Genomic DNA, 21,147 nt, shown 5'->3' on the forward strand with positions numbered 1-21,147 from the left:
GCATCCTCTTTAGCCTGACGAAGATGTCTGAGTTTTACTGTAAACCATGGCTTATCGTTGTTGAATGTATAAATATATCCTATATTAGTTTCTGTGAGGATGTTTGCATTCCTACCAAGACTTATTTAACATTCAACAACGATAAGCCATGGTTTACAGTAAAACTCAGACATCTTCGTCAGGCTAAAGAGGATGCCTACAGAAATGGGGACAGGGTCTTGTACAATCAGGCCAGGAACACACTGAACAAAGAGATCAGAGCGGCTAAAAAGACCTACGCTAAAAAGTTGGAAGACCAGTTTTCTTCCAACGACTCAACTTCAGTTTGGAGAGGACTGAGGGCCATCACAAACTACAAGACACCATCCCCTTGCACTGAGGCTAATCAACGGCTTGCTAACGACCTGAATGAGTTTTATTGCAGATTTGAAACCCCCAACACCCATTCTGACCATCTCCCTGCACAACCATTAACACCTCCTGCAATCCCCCTCTCCACACCTACTGCTCTTCAAATCTGTGAAGATGATGTGCGCCAGGTCTTCAAGAAGAAGAAAAGAAGAAAAGCACCAGGCCCAGATGGTGTTACACCAGCCTGTCTGAAAATCTGTGCTGACCAGCTGGCCCCCATCTTTTCACAGATCTTCAACAGATCCCTGGAGTTGTGTGAAGTGCCTTCCTGCTTCAAACACTCCACCATCATCCCCATCCCAAAGAAACCCAAGATAACAGGACTTAACGACTACAGGCCTGTGGCTCTAACATCTGTCGTCATGAAGTCGTTTGAAAAATTGGTTCTGGGTTATCTGAAGGACATCACTGGACCCTTACTGGACCCCCTAGAGTTTGCTTACCGAGCAAACAGGTCTGTGGATGATGCAATCAACATGAGATTGCACTTCATCCTGCAACATCTGGACAAAACAGGGACTTATCTGGGGATTCTGTTTGTGGACTTTGGTTCGGCTTTCAACACCATCATCCCAACAACCCTCCAGACCAAACTGACCCAGCTCTCTGTTCCTAGCTCTATCTGTCGGTGGATCACCAGCTTTCTGACAGATAGGCAACAGTTAGTGAGACTGGGGAAATACACATCAAACAGCTGCTCCACCAACACTGGCGCCCCTCAGGGATGTGTTCTCTCCCCTCTGCTCTTCTCCCTGTACACCAACGACTGCACCTCTAAAGACCCCTCTGTCAAGCTCCTGAAGTTTGCAGATGACACTACAGTCATCGGCCTCATCCAGGACGGTGATGAGTCTGCTTACAGGCAAGAGGTTGAGCAGCTGGCTGTCTGGTGCAGTCTTAACAACCTGGAGCTGAACACGCTCAAAACAGTGGAGATGATCGTGGACTTCAGGAGAAACCCCCCTGCACTTTCCCCACTCACCATCATGAACAGCCCTGTGACTGCAGTGGAGTCATTCAGATTCCTGGGAACCACCATCTCTCAGGACCTGAAGTGGGACAATCACATTGACTCCATTGTAAAAAAGGCCCAACAAAGGTTGTATTTCCTTCGCCAGCTGAGGAAGTTTAACTTGCCACAGGAGCTGCTGAAACAGTTCTACTCAGCCGTCATTGAGTCTGTACTGTGTACTTCTATAACTGTCTGGTTTGGCTCAGCAACAAAATCGGACATCAGAAGACTACAGAGAACTGTTCGGACTGCTGAAAGGATTATTTGTGCTCCCCTGCCCACCCTTCAAGAACTGTATACATCCAGAGTGAGGAAAAGGGCTCATAAAATCACTCTGGATCCCTCACATCCAAGTCACCCCATTTTTGAACTTTTGCCATCTGGCCGGCGTCTCAGAGCCGCAAATACCAGAACAGCAAGGCACAAAAACAGTTTCTTCCCCCAGGCAATCTACCTCATGAACAGTTAAATGTTCCCCACTTATGCTTATGCAAACAAAATTGCAACATCCTTATATTTATTTGTTACCCCTCCATCCTAGTACATCCCTGCATCTTTTTCAATCCTATCCCATTATCATTTATAGCACAATTGTTTATACACTTATTTATTTCGCTATATTTTTTTTTTTTTTTTTTTTTTGTCTGTGTGTTGGTGTCTCTGTGTACTGGAAGCTTATGTCACTAAAACAAATTCCTTGTATGCGCAAACATACTTGGCAATAAAGCTCTTTCTGATTCTGATTCTGATTCTGATTAGTGAATCAAGCCAGTGAGTGACTAAACAATCAACTTCAAACTGTTTCTGTTAGTAGTGTGAAATCATCTGTTATCTATATTGTGATGATTATATAAAACTCCTGGTATAATCATTGACACTGATTACACTATTCAACGAGTCTCTTATTTACATCATGTTTTAACTGTGTTCTGATGAATGGATTGCTGAGCCTGCAGAAATTGTGCGGCACTAAGCAGATCATTGTGTGCTTATTAGACATGACTGTGTTCAGCTACTGTGCAGTGCTACAACCTTTAATGAAACAGGTGTAGTTCTAAATATAATATATAAGATCATTACTTTTCATGATTAGTTAATCATGACAGCTGTCATAGAATAAGTTTTCCAAAGAGCTCCATGTGTAATGCTCATATTATATGCAAAGATGTTAGCCAATCATAGCAGTGGGTGTTTACTTTGAAGTCTCATAACAGACACGCCCCTTCCAACTTAACATTATGATCATAGGGCTAAATTCAAGGTAGGAAATTACCATTTAAAATGCATTTGATTTAAGTGCACCTCAGGAAACATTATGGCATTAAAAAATGCCTTTCATGACCCCTTTAAGCAGCAAATCCCGGTCAGGTCACTTTGGAAAGAAAGTGAAGTGACATTCAGCCAAGTATGGTGACCCATACTCAGAATTTGTGCTCTGCATTTAACCCATCCGAAATGCACACACACAGAGCAGTGAACACACACACACACACACACACACACTGTGAGCACACACCCGGAGCAGTGGGCAGCCATTTATGCTGCGGTGCCCGGGGAGCAGTTGGGGGTTCGATGCCTTGCTCAAGGGCACCTAAGTCGTGGTATTGAAGGTGGAGAGAGAACTGTTCATGCACTACCCCCACCCACAATTCCGTCCGAGACTAGAACCCACAACCCTTCGATTGGGAGTCCAACCCTCTAACCATTAGGCCACGACTTCCCTGAGTCGACATGGAGTTTCATGGTGGAGAGCAGGAAAACATCCATATTCATATCCACTTATACAGGCCTCTTCTCAAGCCAAAAGCTTTATGAACTTCAAAACTTAAGAAATTCAGAAAAGCATAAAAGACCTCTAATGTGCAGCTGAATTATGATGCCAGTGACTTGTGCATTTATGACAGTGTCCATGCTGCTTTTTTTTTTTTCAAAAGTATAGCATAAAGCAACCATAGACTGAATATACTAAAAGTAGGAAAAAAGTACTACAGAAGTGTTCCATACAATGCTTAGTGTAGCATTTCAGTGCTGTGTCTGCAGTCACATCAAGTTGCCCTCACCTTATAGCCTCCTATTCTCTGGTCTTTCTTAAACTCTTTGCCGTTCTTGAGCCACTTGACTGTTGGTGTAGGGTTACCATTGGCCTGGCAACGGAACTTGGCGGTTTTGCTGGCAGGAAAAGTGTAGAGCTTCTTCTCCATCTTATCAGGCTGAGCCCAGACAGGCGCCATTGCTGAACAACAGACAGAAAGTACATAAAATAAAATGACAAAAATTTAAGTGGTCATTTGAAACTGGTCAAAATGAAACTATGATGTGTACAATACCGGGATGGACTGAAACATTTGGTGTTCTTTTTTTTTCTGTTTATTTGTTGGAAGTCACTTCTTTAGTTCATGCATGTTTGTGCTTGGTTGTCTTCAGTAAAACAGTTGTTTCTCAGTGGATCTTAGACTTTTAACTTCCTCATTGTTAAACTATGACTTAGAACATTACTCCAAAACAACACAAGAGTACGTTCCTGGAGAGTGATTGTACAAATGTGACCAAAACGTGCGTGAGATTTGAGTACTGGTTGCAAGTTTTGCTCCATCTGATTGTTTTGATGCCCTTGGGAATCCAAGACTAATAAAGAAATGAAGAATTTCAGTCTAATGAACAAAAGTTCATCATGTATCATCCTAGCAATTTCTTGAAGAACTCATACTGTTATTGACATTTGCAGCTCTTTGAGTCAGAGTTTGGAGCACACAGAGTTTGACTAAGAGAGGAGGGCGACTCACGAAGCAGTTTCTGGTGACTTGATAGCTTGGTGTCGTCTGAGGAAGTCTCATCTTTTTCATTGTCTTTTGAGGAAGCCAATCCATCTGATCAAGAACAAAAATTTAGGTTAAAATGTTGTTGTTGTGAACAATATGAAAATCAACCCAATTCATAATTTCTCACCTGTAACGTTGATATTGAAGTAATCTGTGTGGTTGCTGTTGGGTCCCTGAGCAAAGCATGCATACAGACCAGAGTCGGCCGGCTCTACTGTCTCAATCTCCATCTGATGGTTGCGCAGGCGGGTGTGCTCTCCGTCAGCCAGGGGAACGTGGTCCTTAGTCCAGGTCACTTCCTGTATCTCCTCTATAGCTTGACAGCTCAGCTCCAGTCTGTCCCCCGGATATAAAGTGTACAGCATTGGCTCGACCAGGGCTAACGCTAAGAACATGGTGCAAGAAGTTAGTTATTTATCAAGGCTATTAAAATTCAGGCAACATAATTTACCAATTAAAATAATTCATTGCACTAAATTAATTGTCCTAGATAAGCAAACAATTTCAAATTATTTCTATATATTCCCTGATAGTGTTTGTTTTGTGAAGTGTTTCCAATCTCGTTTGCACACTTGCTCTGCATTAGATGTTTTATCTGAACCATTACTAAATCCAGGACATTGTCAGAAAGCACTTCTTCAATTAACTCATTTTCAACTGAGACATAATACAACAAAAGAAAAACTGACTCTCATCTTGTGTGGATGGTCTGCCCTTGGACTGAAGAGGTTCAGTTAGGAGTACTGAGATCAGCAGCAACATGGTCTTCATCATCATCTTTAAAGATTCTTAAGAAGAGGAAAAAGAGAGAGCAAAACAATAAATAAGATTAATAACGACTAGTGGTTAAAAACAGCATGAAAAATCTTGTGTAATGTGACATTTATGAGTCAAAAAGAATATTCAGTTGGAAATAACTCTCATCGGGACATGAATGTAAACATCTGGATTTGACTACATTGTAAAATATGATACTACTGCACTAGTGAAAAAAAAATATTAAAATATTTTTGAAATACATTTATTAAGTATACTATAAATAAATGTACATATTTTTCTGCATGTGTACCTTTGGTATACTAACTGTTATACTTACAGACTGCTAAACTGGAACAATTACTTTTGTGCTTAATGTACTTTAATTGTGTGAAAGTAGTGCCGAGGTCCAACTAAAGATATAAGTATGTCTTATTGTGCTAAAGTGGAACTAATGTACGTATACTTCAGGTACCTTTTAATGTCTTTCATTTAAAAACTATAAAGAAATGTGCATTGTTCAATGAAGAAATACTCCAAATAAAGTTAAATTTTATATCACTAAGTCTTAAGTGATATGTCAATAAATATTTGAATAGTTTTTAAGCATACTTAATATGAAATAAATGTATTTAAAATTATATATATATATATATATATATATATATATATATATATATATATACACACACACACACACATATATATATATATATATTTTTTTTTTTTTTTTTTTCTTTTTTTTTTTCTTACACCGGCACAACCATTACTATGCCAGCATTTGTTTTGTTAAAAATAATTATTTATAAAAATAGCTATAATTGTCTTCTGTTTAGAGTAGCATTCACAATATCACTTTGGGAAAAGACAACATGGTTCCTGAAAGGAAATAAAATCACAAGATAGAAGGCTTAAGGCGTTTCTCAATACCAAGTTTGCAGAGTCTGGACTTCCGTCCTTCCGAGTTCGGACTTGCCAAGTTCGACTCAGAAGAATGAACTCTCGAGGACGGGAGGACGTAAGTCTAGTCATTCTACAAATCGAACGACATACTTGATAACGTCACTCAGCATGCAATAGGCCTGCATGCTTTACTTGAATTAACTACTTTTTTATTTGCAATATATTAAATATAGTATTTATAAAACTAATATGTACCTACTCTTGATTATTTACACTTTATATTTATAATGAAATTGAATATAATATTAAACAACTGCCTCTTTTTTATTTTAAAAATTATTAAACATATTAATATAACATTACAACTGTGATTATATTTATGTAATTTAAAATAAAATATGTGGAAACAACTCTTTACATTAAGAACAATCTAGCAATAAACAAACTCCGCTACAATTTAAATAAAAAAAGCAGGGAAAACGGTTGAAATTCGACAGTAGCTTCGAAGTTTAAACAACATTTTGCATCAAAACTCTTAGAATTAAATTACATTTTGTGATAAAACAACTGCCATTGATGCAAACCTGGTTCGAACTGAATTCTGGGTTATGACCCATATCAAGTCCGCACAAGTCACCTCTCCATGCATCCCAGGGGGCAAGGAACTTGACCGGAAGTTGAAGTCGGGTGGGGGCTGCCATCTTTTAGCAGAACTTCACTTGCGTTAGCATTCCCATTGACTCCCATTCATTTTGGCGTCACTTTGACAGCGAATAACTTTACATCTGAGGCGTTTAAAGACTCCGTTTGTCCATTATTTATTTCTAAAGATACACGACAATGTATAAAGGGCTCCATTACCTTCTATGTTACATTATTGCCCCGTATAAACAGTTTTTGTAAAAAATAGGCTAACGATTGCGTCATAACCACTCGTCTCTCTGTCGCATTACCGTACAGACAGGAGGAGAAGCTCGCAGGCAATTAACTTAATATGGCGTACTGGCGTTACATTTTAAAATACTATACAAAATAATTAATCAGAATACTTACTCCTGCTCACTCACGACAAAGAATTCCCCGCTCAAGCTCGCCGTCTCTGCAAGATTAACGATTTGCACGCACGCACAGCCACTTGGAAGATTTACATCTGTCAGACAGGTTGCTTACGTCGTCAAGCTTCGTTTGAGTCTGCGCGTCAGAAACGGAAGTGCTAAAAAACGCTCAATTGTCTCAATTGAGTTCCAATGGGGTCGCTGTGTCCATTTCTTTTACTGTCTATGATGCATCCTCTGTAAAAGGGGCGGATCAAGAACACATCGGGGGATTTGAACTGGACTTGGCTAGATGTGAACTTTGAATTGGAACAGTACTTGGGCAGCGAATGATGATGTTTCACAAGTCCACAAGAACACAAGTACAGACAAGTAAGCTTATTGAGAAACGACTTTAGTTTAAGACCAAATAACTTGGCTCTAGGGCTGGTACAACGTGTCGAGGTCATCGATGACGTTGACGCAAAAAATACGAAGACGCAAAATATGCGCATCCATTCGTCGACCTGTTTTTATTTCTCTAAAATACGTTTGCAAAACGTTTACCTTATGTGCGCTGAATATACGTGATGGCCGGATCAACATTCTGTCCAACGTTATATAACCAATCCAGGGGTTTTTATGCATTGTTCTTTTTTTTGGCGGCTGTCAAAGACTTATTTGATCGGTGAGTGATGTAGAATAGAATGACTGCTGCGACTGACAGGGCGCGTACGAGAGAGAGAGCCCCGGCTGCGCGCGCACTCACAGTCTTCAAACAACACGAGCGCTTCTTGCTCTCTCTCTCCCTTGTGCATATTAATCAAAATTATTAAACAAGATAGAAAAAGTGCGAAATACCAAAGTTTCACGCACGCTCATGCACTCACAGTCTTCAAACTACAAGAGCGCTCTCTCTTTCTCTCTCTCTCTCTCTCTCTCTCTCTCCCTCGTGCATATTAACCAAAATCTTTAGACACGATAGAAAAAGGGCGGAACGCCAAAGTTTCACGTGGAGCATTTGGAAATGTTTTTTTCTCCATGACAGGCTGCTGGCTCCCACTGTTAATTTTTTTTGTTTTTTGAAAAGCACTCTCTGTATTAGCTTAAAGCCCTCAAGTTTACATTGGTTACTGTATGCTTTCAATTGCTCTAAACAAGTATTTTGGGTGACCTTTTTTATTGAATGCTAGACATCAAGTTGTTGTCATTTTCATCTGAAAGAAGAACTTTTTTTTCAGTAAACTAGGCCCTATGTGTTCAGTAAGCTTGTTTCAGTAAGCTATGTGTTTTCAAGGCTTCAAGGTTTTATTGAATACTATCTCTATACAAGTGCAAAGTAATGCATTCTTACTCAGTCTTTTATTTCGTGATTTTAAGAGCAATACACATATATTACAATGTTAAGGAATTCATGTTTTTTTATTCAGATATGTAAATCAACATGTAAAAATTGTTAGTAGTCAATTAATGGGGAGATAATTGAAATCAAATCGGTCTGAAAAAATTTATCGTTAGATTAATCGATGCATCGAAAAAATAATCGCTGTATTAATCATTTAAAAAATAATCGTTTATCCCAGCCCTACTTGGCTCATGTAAATGTTTGTTCTTTCAAAGTTTTTCTCTCTTCAGCTGCTTTCATTACTCGCCACAACAGAAGTATCCGGTTTTATACTGGATGCCCTTCCTGATCTTTGGTGTAAATTTCCTCTAACATTTGGGTGGGGGTGGGGGGTTATATAAACATAACATTTCTCATGAGCAATTTTCAAATGGATACAAATATTCTCGGCTACTACGGTCGGCCACTGAATGTTGAGTTTCTCCGCAACAGGTTTGCACACGTCTTGCAGATCCACACTTAGATGCGGAGAGGATGGTGCCACACCCGCCTCCTGCATGGATCCCGCCTTAACAAGGTGTTGTACCAGTTGCGCGGGGGGGGGGTCCTCGAAATCCTCCTCCTCTTCAGAGAGAAGGAAATCTGATTGCCCCTCTTCCTCATAATCATATGCGCCCTCCTCTTCCTCATTCGTGCTGAGGACACAGGGCAGAGGGGCGCATACATCCCGTTGTTCACCCCACAATAAAGTTGCCACAGTATGCAGCTCTACAGGAATAGGTACCTTAGGGGCGGGAACCGGAGTGGGACTAGCTGATATGAGGGGAACATGGCCAGACAAGCTAGCTTGACATGCTAACCTGCGACGGAGGCTCTTCATTGTGAAACGCGCGCAGTGCTCACAGGAACGGGGCTATCGACCGCCATGTGAGCATGTTTCAGCCCAAGACATGCAGAGCAGATCTGGTGTGTGTCTTTGCATGAGATCTTGTTCCCGCATGAGCAAAGCCGCGGATCTCCCTCGCTAGCTACGTTAGTCTGCATTGCTGCAGCCATAGTCGCGGTACTGAATGACCCTGACAATGAGCTGGAATGCCGATCGAGGGGTAGGTGAAAGCAGCGTGGTGGCCAACGGATAGTCTATACGCACAGTACCAGAATGATTAGCCAGCAACCAGCGTGGAGACTAGTTGATAGCTATCAGAGTTGGGTAGGCTTCTGGTGTGAAGCGAGAAGAGATTTTTGAATGTCATAATGACGTTGCGCCGCTCCTTTTTTACAGAGAGGAGGGAGCCACTCCCTGACGCAACGTCATTTCTGCCAGCCAATTGGGGCTGGCGTAATGGAATTGGGCTTCTGAGGAATAAGCGGAAGGGGCGTATCCCATAGTGAGACACCGAAATTAATGCTTGAAAGAGAACCGCAACTGGTGGCACCTCAGTTTTTAAATGCAGGCTAGGCCTACTGCATACATGCAACAAACGATTAACTAGGAAATAACTTTACCATTAAATAAATAAACACAGAGAACTCTGAAAATATAGAATTTAAAATTAGAAAATTAGATTAGATGTAATTTAAACATAATAAATAAAAAACAATATATACATTCACAATAGCTGGACAGATGGAGGACCAATTTGCAACTTATAAGGTCAGTTGGTAAAGTCAAGATGGGCACAGGATCACCAATTCCCCCAGTGCTGCAGCGAAAAATAGTGGATCAATATCAGAAAGGAGATTCTCAGAGAAGAATTGAATAGTTTGAAGTTATCAGCATCCACAGTGCAGATTATCATCCAAAGATTCAGAGAATCTGGAACAATCTCTGTGCATAAGGGTCAAGGCTGGAAAACCATACTGGATGCCCGTGATCTTTGGCCCTTAGACGACACTGCATCACATACAGGAATGATACTGTAATGGAAATCACAACATGGGCTCAGGAATACTTCAAGAAAACATTGTCGGTGAACACAATCCACAATCCACCATGCCATTCACCGGCTAAGACTCTCTACAGGTCAAAAAAGAAGCCATATCTAAAAATGATCAATAAGGGCAGACGTTTTCTCTGGGCCAAGGCATATTTAAAATGGAAAACTTTTCTGTGGTCAGATGAATCAAAATGTAAAGCTCTTTTTGGAAAACTGACGCCATGTCATCTGGACTAAAGAGGACAAGGACAACCCAAGTTGTTATCAGCGCTCAGTTCAGAAGCACGCACTCATGCAACCTGGTATGAGGTTGCATGAGTGCCTATGGCATGGGTAGCTTACGATACTGGAAAGGCACCATCAATGCTGAAAGGTACAGTATATTTAAGTTCTAGAACAGCAAATGCTCCCATCCAGACGTCGTCTCTTTCAGGGAAGACCTTGCATTTTCCAACATGACAATGCCAGACCGAATACTGCATCAATTCCAACATCATGGCTGCGTAGAAGAAGGATCCGGGTACTGTAATGGCCAGCCTGCAGTCCAGATCTTTCACCCATAGAAAACATTTGGCGCATCATAAGGAAGGAAGATGTGACAAAGAAGACCTAAGACAGTCCCTGGACATTTGCAGACTGTTATAAAAAGGAGAGGGGATGCCACACAGTGGTAAACATGGCCTTGTCCCAATTTCTTTTAGATGTGTTGATGCCATGAAATTTAACATCAACTTATTTTTCCCTTAAAATGATACATTTTCTCAGTTTAAGGCCCAATTCTACCCCTTAGCCCTTCCCCTGTCTCGATTCTCTTTTGGTTGGAGAGGTAGGGGAAGGGGAAGGGCCAGATAGTCCTTCAAACGAAGATTTTTCGGGACCACACTTCAAACGAAGGGGTATGAATAATATCGGCAATATGGCTGCTATAGCGAACAAAAAGACACATAAATGTAAGCTTTTTTGGCATAAAGATTTTAACGAAAAGTAATTATTTGTTTTATGTTACATTCATTTGTGAGTTCATATTAACGGTCATGTTACTCAAAGAAATGTTTGCAAAAATTCGCTGATATTTGCTAGCGTCATATCATTACAGACTGCATGATAGTGTTACAGCATATGTCTGATCAGGGCAATAACTGCCATAGACTAATCCCCCCAATAATTAGAAATCGCTAAACCATTTTCTCAAATATTGCCTATTCGAGAGAGAGAGAGGATTAAATTCCTTTATTTATACCATATAGGTAAAACACAATTGTCATAAATCACAATTGAAACATTTAGCCGATCACAACAAAATAGTTAAAAACTGACCACTAAATCATCATTTTCATTAACTGTGCATAGTACCTCATTTACAGCCCATATATTTACAAACATTGGCAAGCACCCTACAAGTTTATAGTATGCATATTCAATCTTAAGTCTTGATTTCACCAACCCCATAAACATGAACAAGGGATCTAAACTGTCTTTGCCCAACATCTTATTTTTCCTTGTTTTCCAAATAGCCAACTTGGCAATACCAAACACATAATTTAATAAAACCAAAGCGTTTTTATGACTAACTGAATATTTTGGTCCACATATAAACAGGTGATAAGAAAAATCTTCACCTATGGCTGATGCCCATTGGGTTAAGACAGTGAACAAATTTCCCAGCCGTGCACATTGCACAAACAAATGAAAAACAGTTTCACTTTCAGAACAAAAAGGACATCCCTCTGTTGTATTTGGATTGAGGTGCACCACATGTCTATTCGTTGCTATTGCGCCATGAACTATTCTCCATTGCAAATCGCCTGTTCGTTTGTCAATTGGGCGTTTATACAATGACCGCCAACAGCCTTTGGGGGAGGCATTATCTCTAAAAAATTCAGTCCATCTAGATGAAATCACTCCAGACAAAAATTGTGCATTGGTTACTTTGACACAAGTCACATATAATGCCGTCTTCTCAGCAGACTCAAAACTAGAGCCCGACCGATATGGATTTTTGGGGGCCGATGCCGATGCCGATATTAACTGGAAAAGAGCCGATTTATAAGCCGATATTTTGATTTTGAAAATAAACTGGATATTAGACCCATTTCCTATAAACTGCACTTACACAACATTCAATAGCAAAATATCTGCCTGTTCTATGTATGTGGGCTGTATAAACCATTTTCCAGAAGGGATTTATGTAAAAAAAAAAAAAAAAAAGCCTTAGATTACAGTCTCAATGACTAAACAATTGCACATCAAAAGTATATATTTTTTAATGATCAAAAAACAGTCTGGTTTTAAACATTTAACACTTTTACTTTCTTCCAGTTGAAGCTGGTTTTAACAGTCTGTGTGTGTAATGTAAATAAATTATAATACTAAAGTTAAAGTATTTGCAGAAGTAGTCCCACACTTTGCTGCTACAGCATTCACCTTTTTCAGCCATCTGTAGGGCAGAAAGAGAGACAGAGAAAGAATAAGCATGTGTATTAATAATATCACCATGTATCATTACTCGTGTCATCATTAGAATTATAATAATAATAAACAGGGATCTCCTACATAGGCAAAAATGAGAAAAATATACATATATATTTTTTTATTTGTCAAGCAATAGGTATTACCTACTTATATTTAACTATATTATTTCAACATTTTCCTGTTATGTCTGTAAAGCTGCTTTGAAACGATATGTAAAAAAAAAAAAAAAAAAAAAAAAGCGCGTGTTCAGCTCACATTTAGTTACATGTCCCCTCTGGTTTAATCATTTCTGACGCACCTACTGTAGTTACTGTAACTACACTATATTTGCTCTCACAGACACATTCACAACGGACCCGTATATATTCTCCTCTTCTCTTTGTGCAGTCTGAATCAAAACATCGTTATGCGCTGGCGAACGTAAAGTTAGCCTAATGTTACCGGAAGATTACGGAATCAATTCGAAGTTGAATGGTTAACGTTAGTGTCATGAACACACCGCTGTCAATTTGGAGAAGAACCACCTTCAAACAAGTTAATAGCAAGCATTTAAGGGGCCTGCTAAAAATGAAGCTATATTAGCGTTAGAGTAACGTAACCAGCCTGAATTCACCAAATTGTGCTCTGGACCTGAGGGTAGCCTCTTCTTCCTTGCTTCTCTCTTAATTCTCATCAACAGGACTAGCGCTAACGCTCGCTTCTTACAACGGGACAGATACATGTTTGCTGCTGACCGAAAGGAGGAACAACAGACTATGAAAGAGCTCCCGCTAAAAGTTTTTAAAACTCCGCCAACGCCATAGCGCAGCGCAGCCGCAAATCGCGTTGTATCTGAAGGGCAACGCTAAACCCAGCGGGCAAGCACCGTGCATACCCCGTCCTGTGTGAAAGGCCCATTACGCGGTCATTATGTGGGAAACGCACCGCAATAGAATAAGAATAAGTTAAATGCTAACGTTATAGTTTGACCTCTTATTAACGTTCGCGCTCTTCCACTGATAAACATGGTATTAGCTTTGTGGCTAATCTAATATAGCAATGCATTAGCGGCTCTAAGTGACGTTGCAGAATATTTAGAAGTGATGATAGGACCGTTAGCTAGAATTACCACACCGTTTTTATATACATTGTATGAACTAAATCTACAGTCATTTCACATGAGGAACGACAGACTCACCTGGGTGGCTGATCGCTTTCTTCTGTAGTGAATTTCTGTAGTGAATCTCTGGAGTTGCAGACCGCCCTCTGGTGGGCAAACTATGCAACACTCATAACATGAGTGAAGCATGAGACTCCGTTTCTCATGTTCCATCGGCCGTTATAAACGCCGATGCCGATTTAAATGCAATTAGCTCATATCGGCCGATAATATCGGCCGGCCGATATATCGGTCGGGCTCTACTCAAAACTGCCCAGTTTAGGAGTATTGAAAGACAATATAAGGTTTTCCTCCTCCTGCCATTGTCCTGAATTAGCAGTTACCATTAAGGTTGGAAAAATATATTCAGATCCAGTTTTCCATTCATTAATATGATTAGAATTCTTAATGAATGATCGTTGATCAAAATTCAGTTCTCCAAGCATTCCGTCAGTGAGCTGTTTCAAAAATCGAGTAGATTTTATCCCAGTTCTCTCACTCAGATTGTCTACACTGATACTTAGAAGATGGCCCAATTTCACACATCCAGCTGTTATCAGTCGTGATGTCACATTGGCGGAGCATAATTGTCTAGAGGGCAAAAATGAATTAAAAAACAACGGTTCTTCAAAAAGCCAATGACCTGCACTCATTTCAACTGATCTTGACACAGAAAATACTTTCCAAGCTTCCATCATAGACCTGTAGAAGGGGGTCAGATCTATTAAAATTGTCTCATTTAAGTCCATTAGGAACAAGTGTCTATGAATTGCCATATTTCCTGCCTTTTTTAACAATGCAACTGCTGTATTTAGCCAAGCAATATCATTGGTGTAAAGTAGTCTTTGAGCAGCTTGCAGGCGAAATGCCAGAAGTCTAGATTTGATGTCCACAAGACTTTGCCCCCCTTCTTGAACTGGCAAAAAAAGAATAGCTGAACGAACCCAATGCTGTCCAGACCAGAAGAATGTCACTAGTTTCCTTTGGATTTCTTGAATTAATCCAGCAGGTGGCTGTAGCACAATAAATCTGTGCCACAAAGCAGAAGCAACTAAATTATTAGCCACTAATACTCTCCCCCTATAAGACATCTGTGGCAACAGCCATCTCCATTTCGACAGTCGATTGCACACTCTCTCCAATACTCCTTCCCAATTCTGTTTTTGATACTCCTCATATCCCAAAAACACACCCAAAATTTTTAGTCCCCTTGTGTTCCAGTTTAAATTACAGGGTAGTTTTGGAAACCTTTTTAAACCTCTATAACCTGCCCAAAAGGCTTCAGTCTTTTCCCAGTTTACTTTGGCCGATGATGCCTTTTCATACATGTCAATTGTCTTAATTAAAACATCAATATCATTTTGATCATTGACAAAAATTGTGACATCATCAGCATAAGCAGTAACCATAATTCTTGAAACCTGAGGCATAGTAGGTATTGAAAAGCCAGTTAAAGCTTTTCGTATGTGAAGGAGAAAAGGTTCAATTGCAATACTGTACAATTGCCCTGATAAGGGACAGCCTTGTCTGATACCTCTTGAAACTGAAATGGGCCTGCTTAAGCCACCACCCAGCTTAACCATACAAGAAGCTCCAGTATATAAAAGTTGTATCCATTTTATAAATTTTTTACCAAAACCAAAACTTTCAAGTAAATTAAAGAGGTAGTTATGGTCTACACGATCAAATGCTTTTTCTTGATCTAATGTTAATACTCCAATCTCTTCATTATATGTTTTACAAATATCCAAGACATCTCTCACCAGGAAAAGATTATCCATTATTGATCGTTTTGGGACACAGTAGGTTTGGTCTTGGTGGATTATAAAATGTAGATACTTCTTGAGTCTGTTAGCAATAAATCTAGATAGAAGCTTGTATTCTGTTGGTAACAAGGCGACAGGTCTCCAGTTTTTTAGGAGAGTTAAATCCCCCTTTTTTGGTAAAAGAGACAATACAGCACGTTGACATGAAGTTGGTAAAAACCCATCTCTATAACTCTCACAAAATACTCCATACCAATACATTCCCAAAAATGTTTATAAAATTCAGAGGTCAGTCCATCAATGCCAGGAGAACGACAAGGTTTTAACTGTCCAACAGCATCACTGAGTTCGTGAAAAGAAATTCTAGCTTCCAAAGCAGTCTTGGATTTACAGTCTATTTTTGGCAGATCTTGACACAGCTGTGCAGAACAATCAGAATCACATTCATCAGCCTTATATAGACAAGAATAAAAATCAACAGCATGACGACGCATTTCTGTAATATTGTTGGTTATTTTCCCATCAGGAAGGCTCAAGCATGTCATTTGTTTGTGCTGTGCCACTGATCTTTCCAGATTAAAAAAGAAAGTACTTGAGGCATCCATTTCAGCAAATGATGTAAACCGTGCCCTTACCAATGCTGCCTTCACCCTTTCATTCAATAAAGAACTTAACTGTGACTTCTTCTGCTGCAAATTATTTATCATAGTTTGATCATTTCTTTGTAATGCAACAGTTTCTATAGAATCTATGTCTTTTTCAAGTCTTTTAACTGTTTCTCTTTCTATGACAGTAGAATACGCAGTATATTGTTGACAATATGTTCTAATATGAATTTTGCCAATTTCCCACCACTGCTTTAAATTTTCAAAATCTGCCTTTTTAGTTCTCCATTGATTCCAAAAAGTAACAAAGTATTCACAAAAAGATACATCTTGCAATAATTTAGAATTGAAATGCCAATATGAGGATTTTCTTGGAGAGTGTACCATATTAACTGAAATAAACACCAAGTGGTGATCAGAAAATCCCAAAGGACAAATACAACAATCAATGATTCTATTATTAAAAGACTCTGAAACATAGATTCTGTCTAATCTGGCAGCACTGACTCGATTGTCAGACATTTTAACCCAGGTATATTGTCTCTCTGCTGGGTGTTTAATTCTCCACATATCCAACAATTCAGCTTCCTTCATTAATTTTGACAAAGAAATAGAAGAAGGCATATGAGGCTCCTCATTTACACGGTCAACAGTAAACTTTTCCGTGCAATTCCAGTCTCCACCAATAATAATATTTCCATCACTAAAATCTTGTTTTAAAACATTACTCAATATATTAAAGAAAATAATTCTTTCATGTCCCAGGTTTGGTGCATAAACATTTATGAAGTAAAAAATGACCCCTTCAATAACAACTTTGACAAGAGCAAGATGGCCTTTTACAAATTCTTCTGTTTTCACAATGCTAATCCTTTTGTCTGGCATAAAAAGAAAAGCAATACCCGCACTCAGATTTGTGCCATGACTAAGGATATAATGACCCTTCCACCACATTCCCCACTCGACTTCATTATCAACATCGCTATGGGTTTCTTGTAACAGAACAATATTTAACTTTTTTTGATGCATTATTTCAGACACCAAGGCTCTTTTATGCCTATCCCTCCCTCCATTAATATTTAGTGATCCCACCCTCAATGAATCCATATATAAAGTAACAAAGGGATAGAGACAGAACAGAAAAGAGCAGCAAAAAAGGAACACCGCGTGATGCATGGTTTACAAAAAAGCTCCTAATTTTCTCTTTTTATCCACCTTTCTGCATTTTCTAATAGAAGTAATGTGTTTTTTTAACCGAAACCGTTTCTTTTCACTCAACAGATCATGACTTACATTTTTATAAAGAAAGGCCACAGATCTCTCAAATTTTTCCACATCAGGAAAAAAATCTTTATTCTTTATTCATATCTTGAGAAGTGCCTTCAGGTCCACACACAGAACCTGCTTGTGAATCACAATCAAAATCAATAGAACCATTGTCATCTGATACGTCATCGATTACACTTGCATCATTACTGGAACACAAAACTTTCTGACTCGCCTGCATACAACCATCCTCCACACAACTACTGGAACTGGGTCCTGCCTGCATCACATTATTTTCTGGTTGTTCATCACCTCTAATGTTCTGCACATCATTCCTGATACATTTAACCTTTTGGCTTACATTTACATCAATATCTCTGCCATCGGAAATAATAGCAACTTTCTCTACAGTTTTTGTGGCGGACGGCGCCGCATCATCATTACTCACCGGCATACATGGTGTGGATCCCTCCGCCTGAACTGAAATCTCCGACACACTTCCCTCACCTGAGACACCATGCCCGCTCTCCACTGCTTGCTCTCGGTGTGGGCATGTAAATTTTTTATGGCCAATGTCACCGCATTCATAGCATCGTAAATGCCTAGTTGATGCATATACCATATAGGTTCTCCCGTTATGTCGCATGCGAAAAGACACATCCATTGAATTTTCTGGAGAAGCCAAAAACATAAACACTTGTCTTCTAAAAGACTTAACGTGTTTCAAGGACGGGTGTTTACAACCCAAAGGGATTGTCTTAAAACCACTCGCAAATTTGCCGAAACGTGCCAATTCTCGCTCCAGTGCATCATCGGGAATAAAAGGCGGAACGTTAGATACAGTAATTTTAGCAGACGGGGCATACAAAGGGGTAAACTGAACAAGGTTTTCATTTATAACAAGACCAGTTTCGATCACACGATTAACAAGGCTGTGATCCTTCAAAAAAACCACTACAGCCTTGTTCATACGAGAGGCGGACACAATATTTTCATGTCCGACTTCTTCCCCAGTGGAAACGAGAACGTCTTCCACCGAGACGCCGTCCTCGGGTACACACCTGAAACCATTTCGCAGTGACAACGACGGCGTCTCCTCGTGAGATGCCATCTCACTGCGCAGTTTCTTCAAGGTGCTCAAAATAACTAACTCCAGACCATGCAGGAAAATAGAAAGAAAGAAAAACTTTAGGGGAAGGGGTATAAAATAGAATTGGGATTGGGCCTAAACATTTGATATGTCATCTACTGTATGTTGTATTCGTAATCAAATATTGAAATTTGAAATTTTCACATCATTGCATTGTGTTTTTATTTCGGGTTTGTATGTACATATATATATATATATATATATATATATATATATATATATATATATATATATATATATATATACTTGTACTGTATGTGTGATTGTAATCGTGAGTGTGTGTGTGTGTGTGTGTGTGTGTACAGGGCCTGGGGCAGGTTATCTTTCATGTGCCATTGTTTTATATTGACAACGGCTAGTAGCTAGCCAGAATGGTTTTGGCACATATTGACTGATCTTATGTTGTGTATTGAATTTAAAATGTCTGATTTAACTGATGCACTTATGGATTTTTGTACCTTTTGGTGTTTGCTGTGTAATGGAATTATGTATAATGCCACATTAACTAATTTTAAGGTTATGAAACCCTGCTGAATACTTTTCTGCTTGTTCATTGCTTTTTTTTTTTTTGTTGTAACTTGTGATTTGTCAAATGCACTTTTAACTATATGTGACATCCATCTTAACATGCTGTTTTGCCCTTTTGAGGTTTTAATATGAATTGTTTATTATAAAAGAATAAAAGCCTTGTTTGTATTCATTGAGGTTGTGTGCTTGTGTGCACGGCCCACTAGTCAACCAGGGAGTCCTGGTGGGTGCTTCTCCTCTTATCTCCCCTAAGTCATGTACCCAGCTCTCTGCCACCATCATGTACCAAGCCTCCGCCCACTTCTGCAATGCCCTTATTGATTCTGGCGCCGAAGCCAGCTTCCTGGACTACAGCACTGCTAAGGGCTGGGGCATTCCTGCCATCCCTTTTTCTTCTCCTGTCACTGTCTGGGGCCTCTCTGGTCAGCCTGTAGCCACTATCTCCCACACCACCCCTCGTGAGTGGGTTGTGTTGTTCCTCCTGGAGTCCCCTCATGTTAGTCTTGTTCTCGGGCACCCTTGCTGGGCTCAGCACAGCCCTCAAGTGGATTGGTCCCGCAGTCAGATTGTGTCTTGGAGTCAATCGGATCATGCATGTTGCCCTGGTGCTACCTCTCCTCCTTTGTCTGTGTCTCCTGTGTTGCAGGTTGAGGCTGCTGACGTCACTGGGGTCCCGGGGAAGTACTGTGATCTGTGGCTGGTTTTCAGCAAGTCCCGTGCCACCTCGCTGCCTCCTCACCGGCCATTCGATTGTGCCATCAAGCTCCTCCCAGGCACTTCTCCACCCGGGGGTCACCTATTTTCCCAGTCAGGTCCTGAACGAGAGGCTATGGTCACATACATTCGAGAATCCTTAAAAGCCGGTCTCATTCACCACTTGTCTTCCCCTGCCGGCGCTGGGTTCTTCTTTATCAAGAAGAAGGATAGCTCTCTGTGTCCTTGCATTGATTACCAAGGGTTTAATGACATTACTACAAAGAACAGGTACCCCTTGATGTTAATGTCATCTGCCTTTGAAATTTTGCAGGAAGCCAAGGTCTTCACTAAGTTAGACCTCTGCAACACCTATCAACTCATCCACATTCCTGAGGGTGAAGAGTAGTAGATAGCCTTCAATACCCCCACGAGACATTATGAATACCTGGTCCTTACGTTTGGGCTTACTAATGCTCCTGCTGTCTCCCAGGGCAAGGTCAATAGCATGTTGGGAGACATGATTAAGCGATTTGTCTTTGTGTATTTCTCCATCTCTTCAGATGCACACTCAGCACGTGCGCCAGGTCCTCCAACAGCTGCTGGAGAACCAGTTTTATGTCAAAGTGGAGAAGTGCGAGTTCCACGCCAAGTCTGTCTCATTCCTGGGCTTTATAGTCTCCGCGGGGGAGATTAAGCTGGATCAGGCCAAGGTCAAGGCTGTCACCAAGTGGCCAGTCCCCAACTCCAGGAAGGGTCTGTAGCGTTTCTTGGGCTTTGCCAACTTTTACCGGTGATTCATCAGGAATTTTGGCCAGGTAGCTGCACCCTTAACGGCACTCACCTCCATCAAGCTAGCGTTCACCTGGAGCGCTCAGGTTCAGGAGGCCTTTGATAATTTAAAGTGCCGATTTATCTCTGCTCCTGTTCTCTCCTTTCCAGATCCCGAACGGCAATTCATTGTTGAGGTGGATGCATCTGAAATTGGGGAAGGTGCAGTCTTTTTACAGCGTTCCTGTAGGGATGAGAAGTTCCACCCCTGTGCATATTTTTCAAGTTGCCTTAAACCTGCAGAATGAAATTACGACATTGGCAACCGTGAGCTGCTGGCGATGAGGTTGGCCTTGTGCGAGTGGCGTCACTGGTAGTGGGTCTAGATGGCTGAGTCCGCGCCAGGCTCATTTTTTGATCGCTTTAACTCAATGCCGATACTCTATCTCGTCAGTTCGAGCAATCAGGAGAGCAGGCCCCTGCTGAGACTATACTCACTGAGGGAGTGGTGGTAGAGGTTCTCTCCTGGGACTTTGAGCGG

General features: G+C 40.4%; 2 protein-coding genes across 5 annotated transcripts in view; both read right to left on the reverse strand.

Annotated features, from left to right (window-relative positions):
• The window catches only part of LOC128018282 (fibroblast growth factor receptor 1-A), an 88,987-nt gene that overhangs the window by 61,535 nt on the left and 6,305 nt on the right, over positions 1–21,147 (reverse strand). For all 4 annotated transcript variants that reach the window (XM_052603702.1, XM_052603703.1, XM_052603701.1 and 1 more), the window contains exons 2-5: positions 4,932–5,030; positions 4,370–4,627; positions 4,207–4,290; positions 3,484–3,656 (exon numbers count right to left, since the gene is read on the reverse strand). In XM_052603702.1, coding sequence (XP_052459662.1) covers positions 3,484–3,656; positions 4,207–4,290; positions 4,370–4,627; positions 4,932–5,019 — 603 coding nt within the window. In that variant the 5' untranslated portion in view covers positions 5,020–5,030. The remainder of the gene's footprint in view (positions 1–3,483; positions 3,657–4,206; positions 4,291–4,369; positions 4,628–4,931; positions 5,031–21,147) is intronic.
• Positions 1–21,147, reverse strand: part of ankrd39 (ankyrin repeat domain 39) — a 51,303-nt gene that overhangs the window by 21,868 nt on the left and 8,288 nt on the right. The window lies entirely within an intron of this gene.

The sequence above is a fragment of the Carassius gibelio genome, chromosome A8 (genome assembly GCF_023724105.1).
Source record: "Carassius gibelio isolate Cgi1373 ecotype wild population from Czech Republic chromosome A8, carGib1.2-hapl.c, whole genome shotgun sequence".
Taxonomy (NCBI): Eukaryota; Metazoa; Chordata; class Actinopteri; order Cypriniformes; family Cyprinidae; genus Carassius; species Carassius gibelio.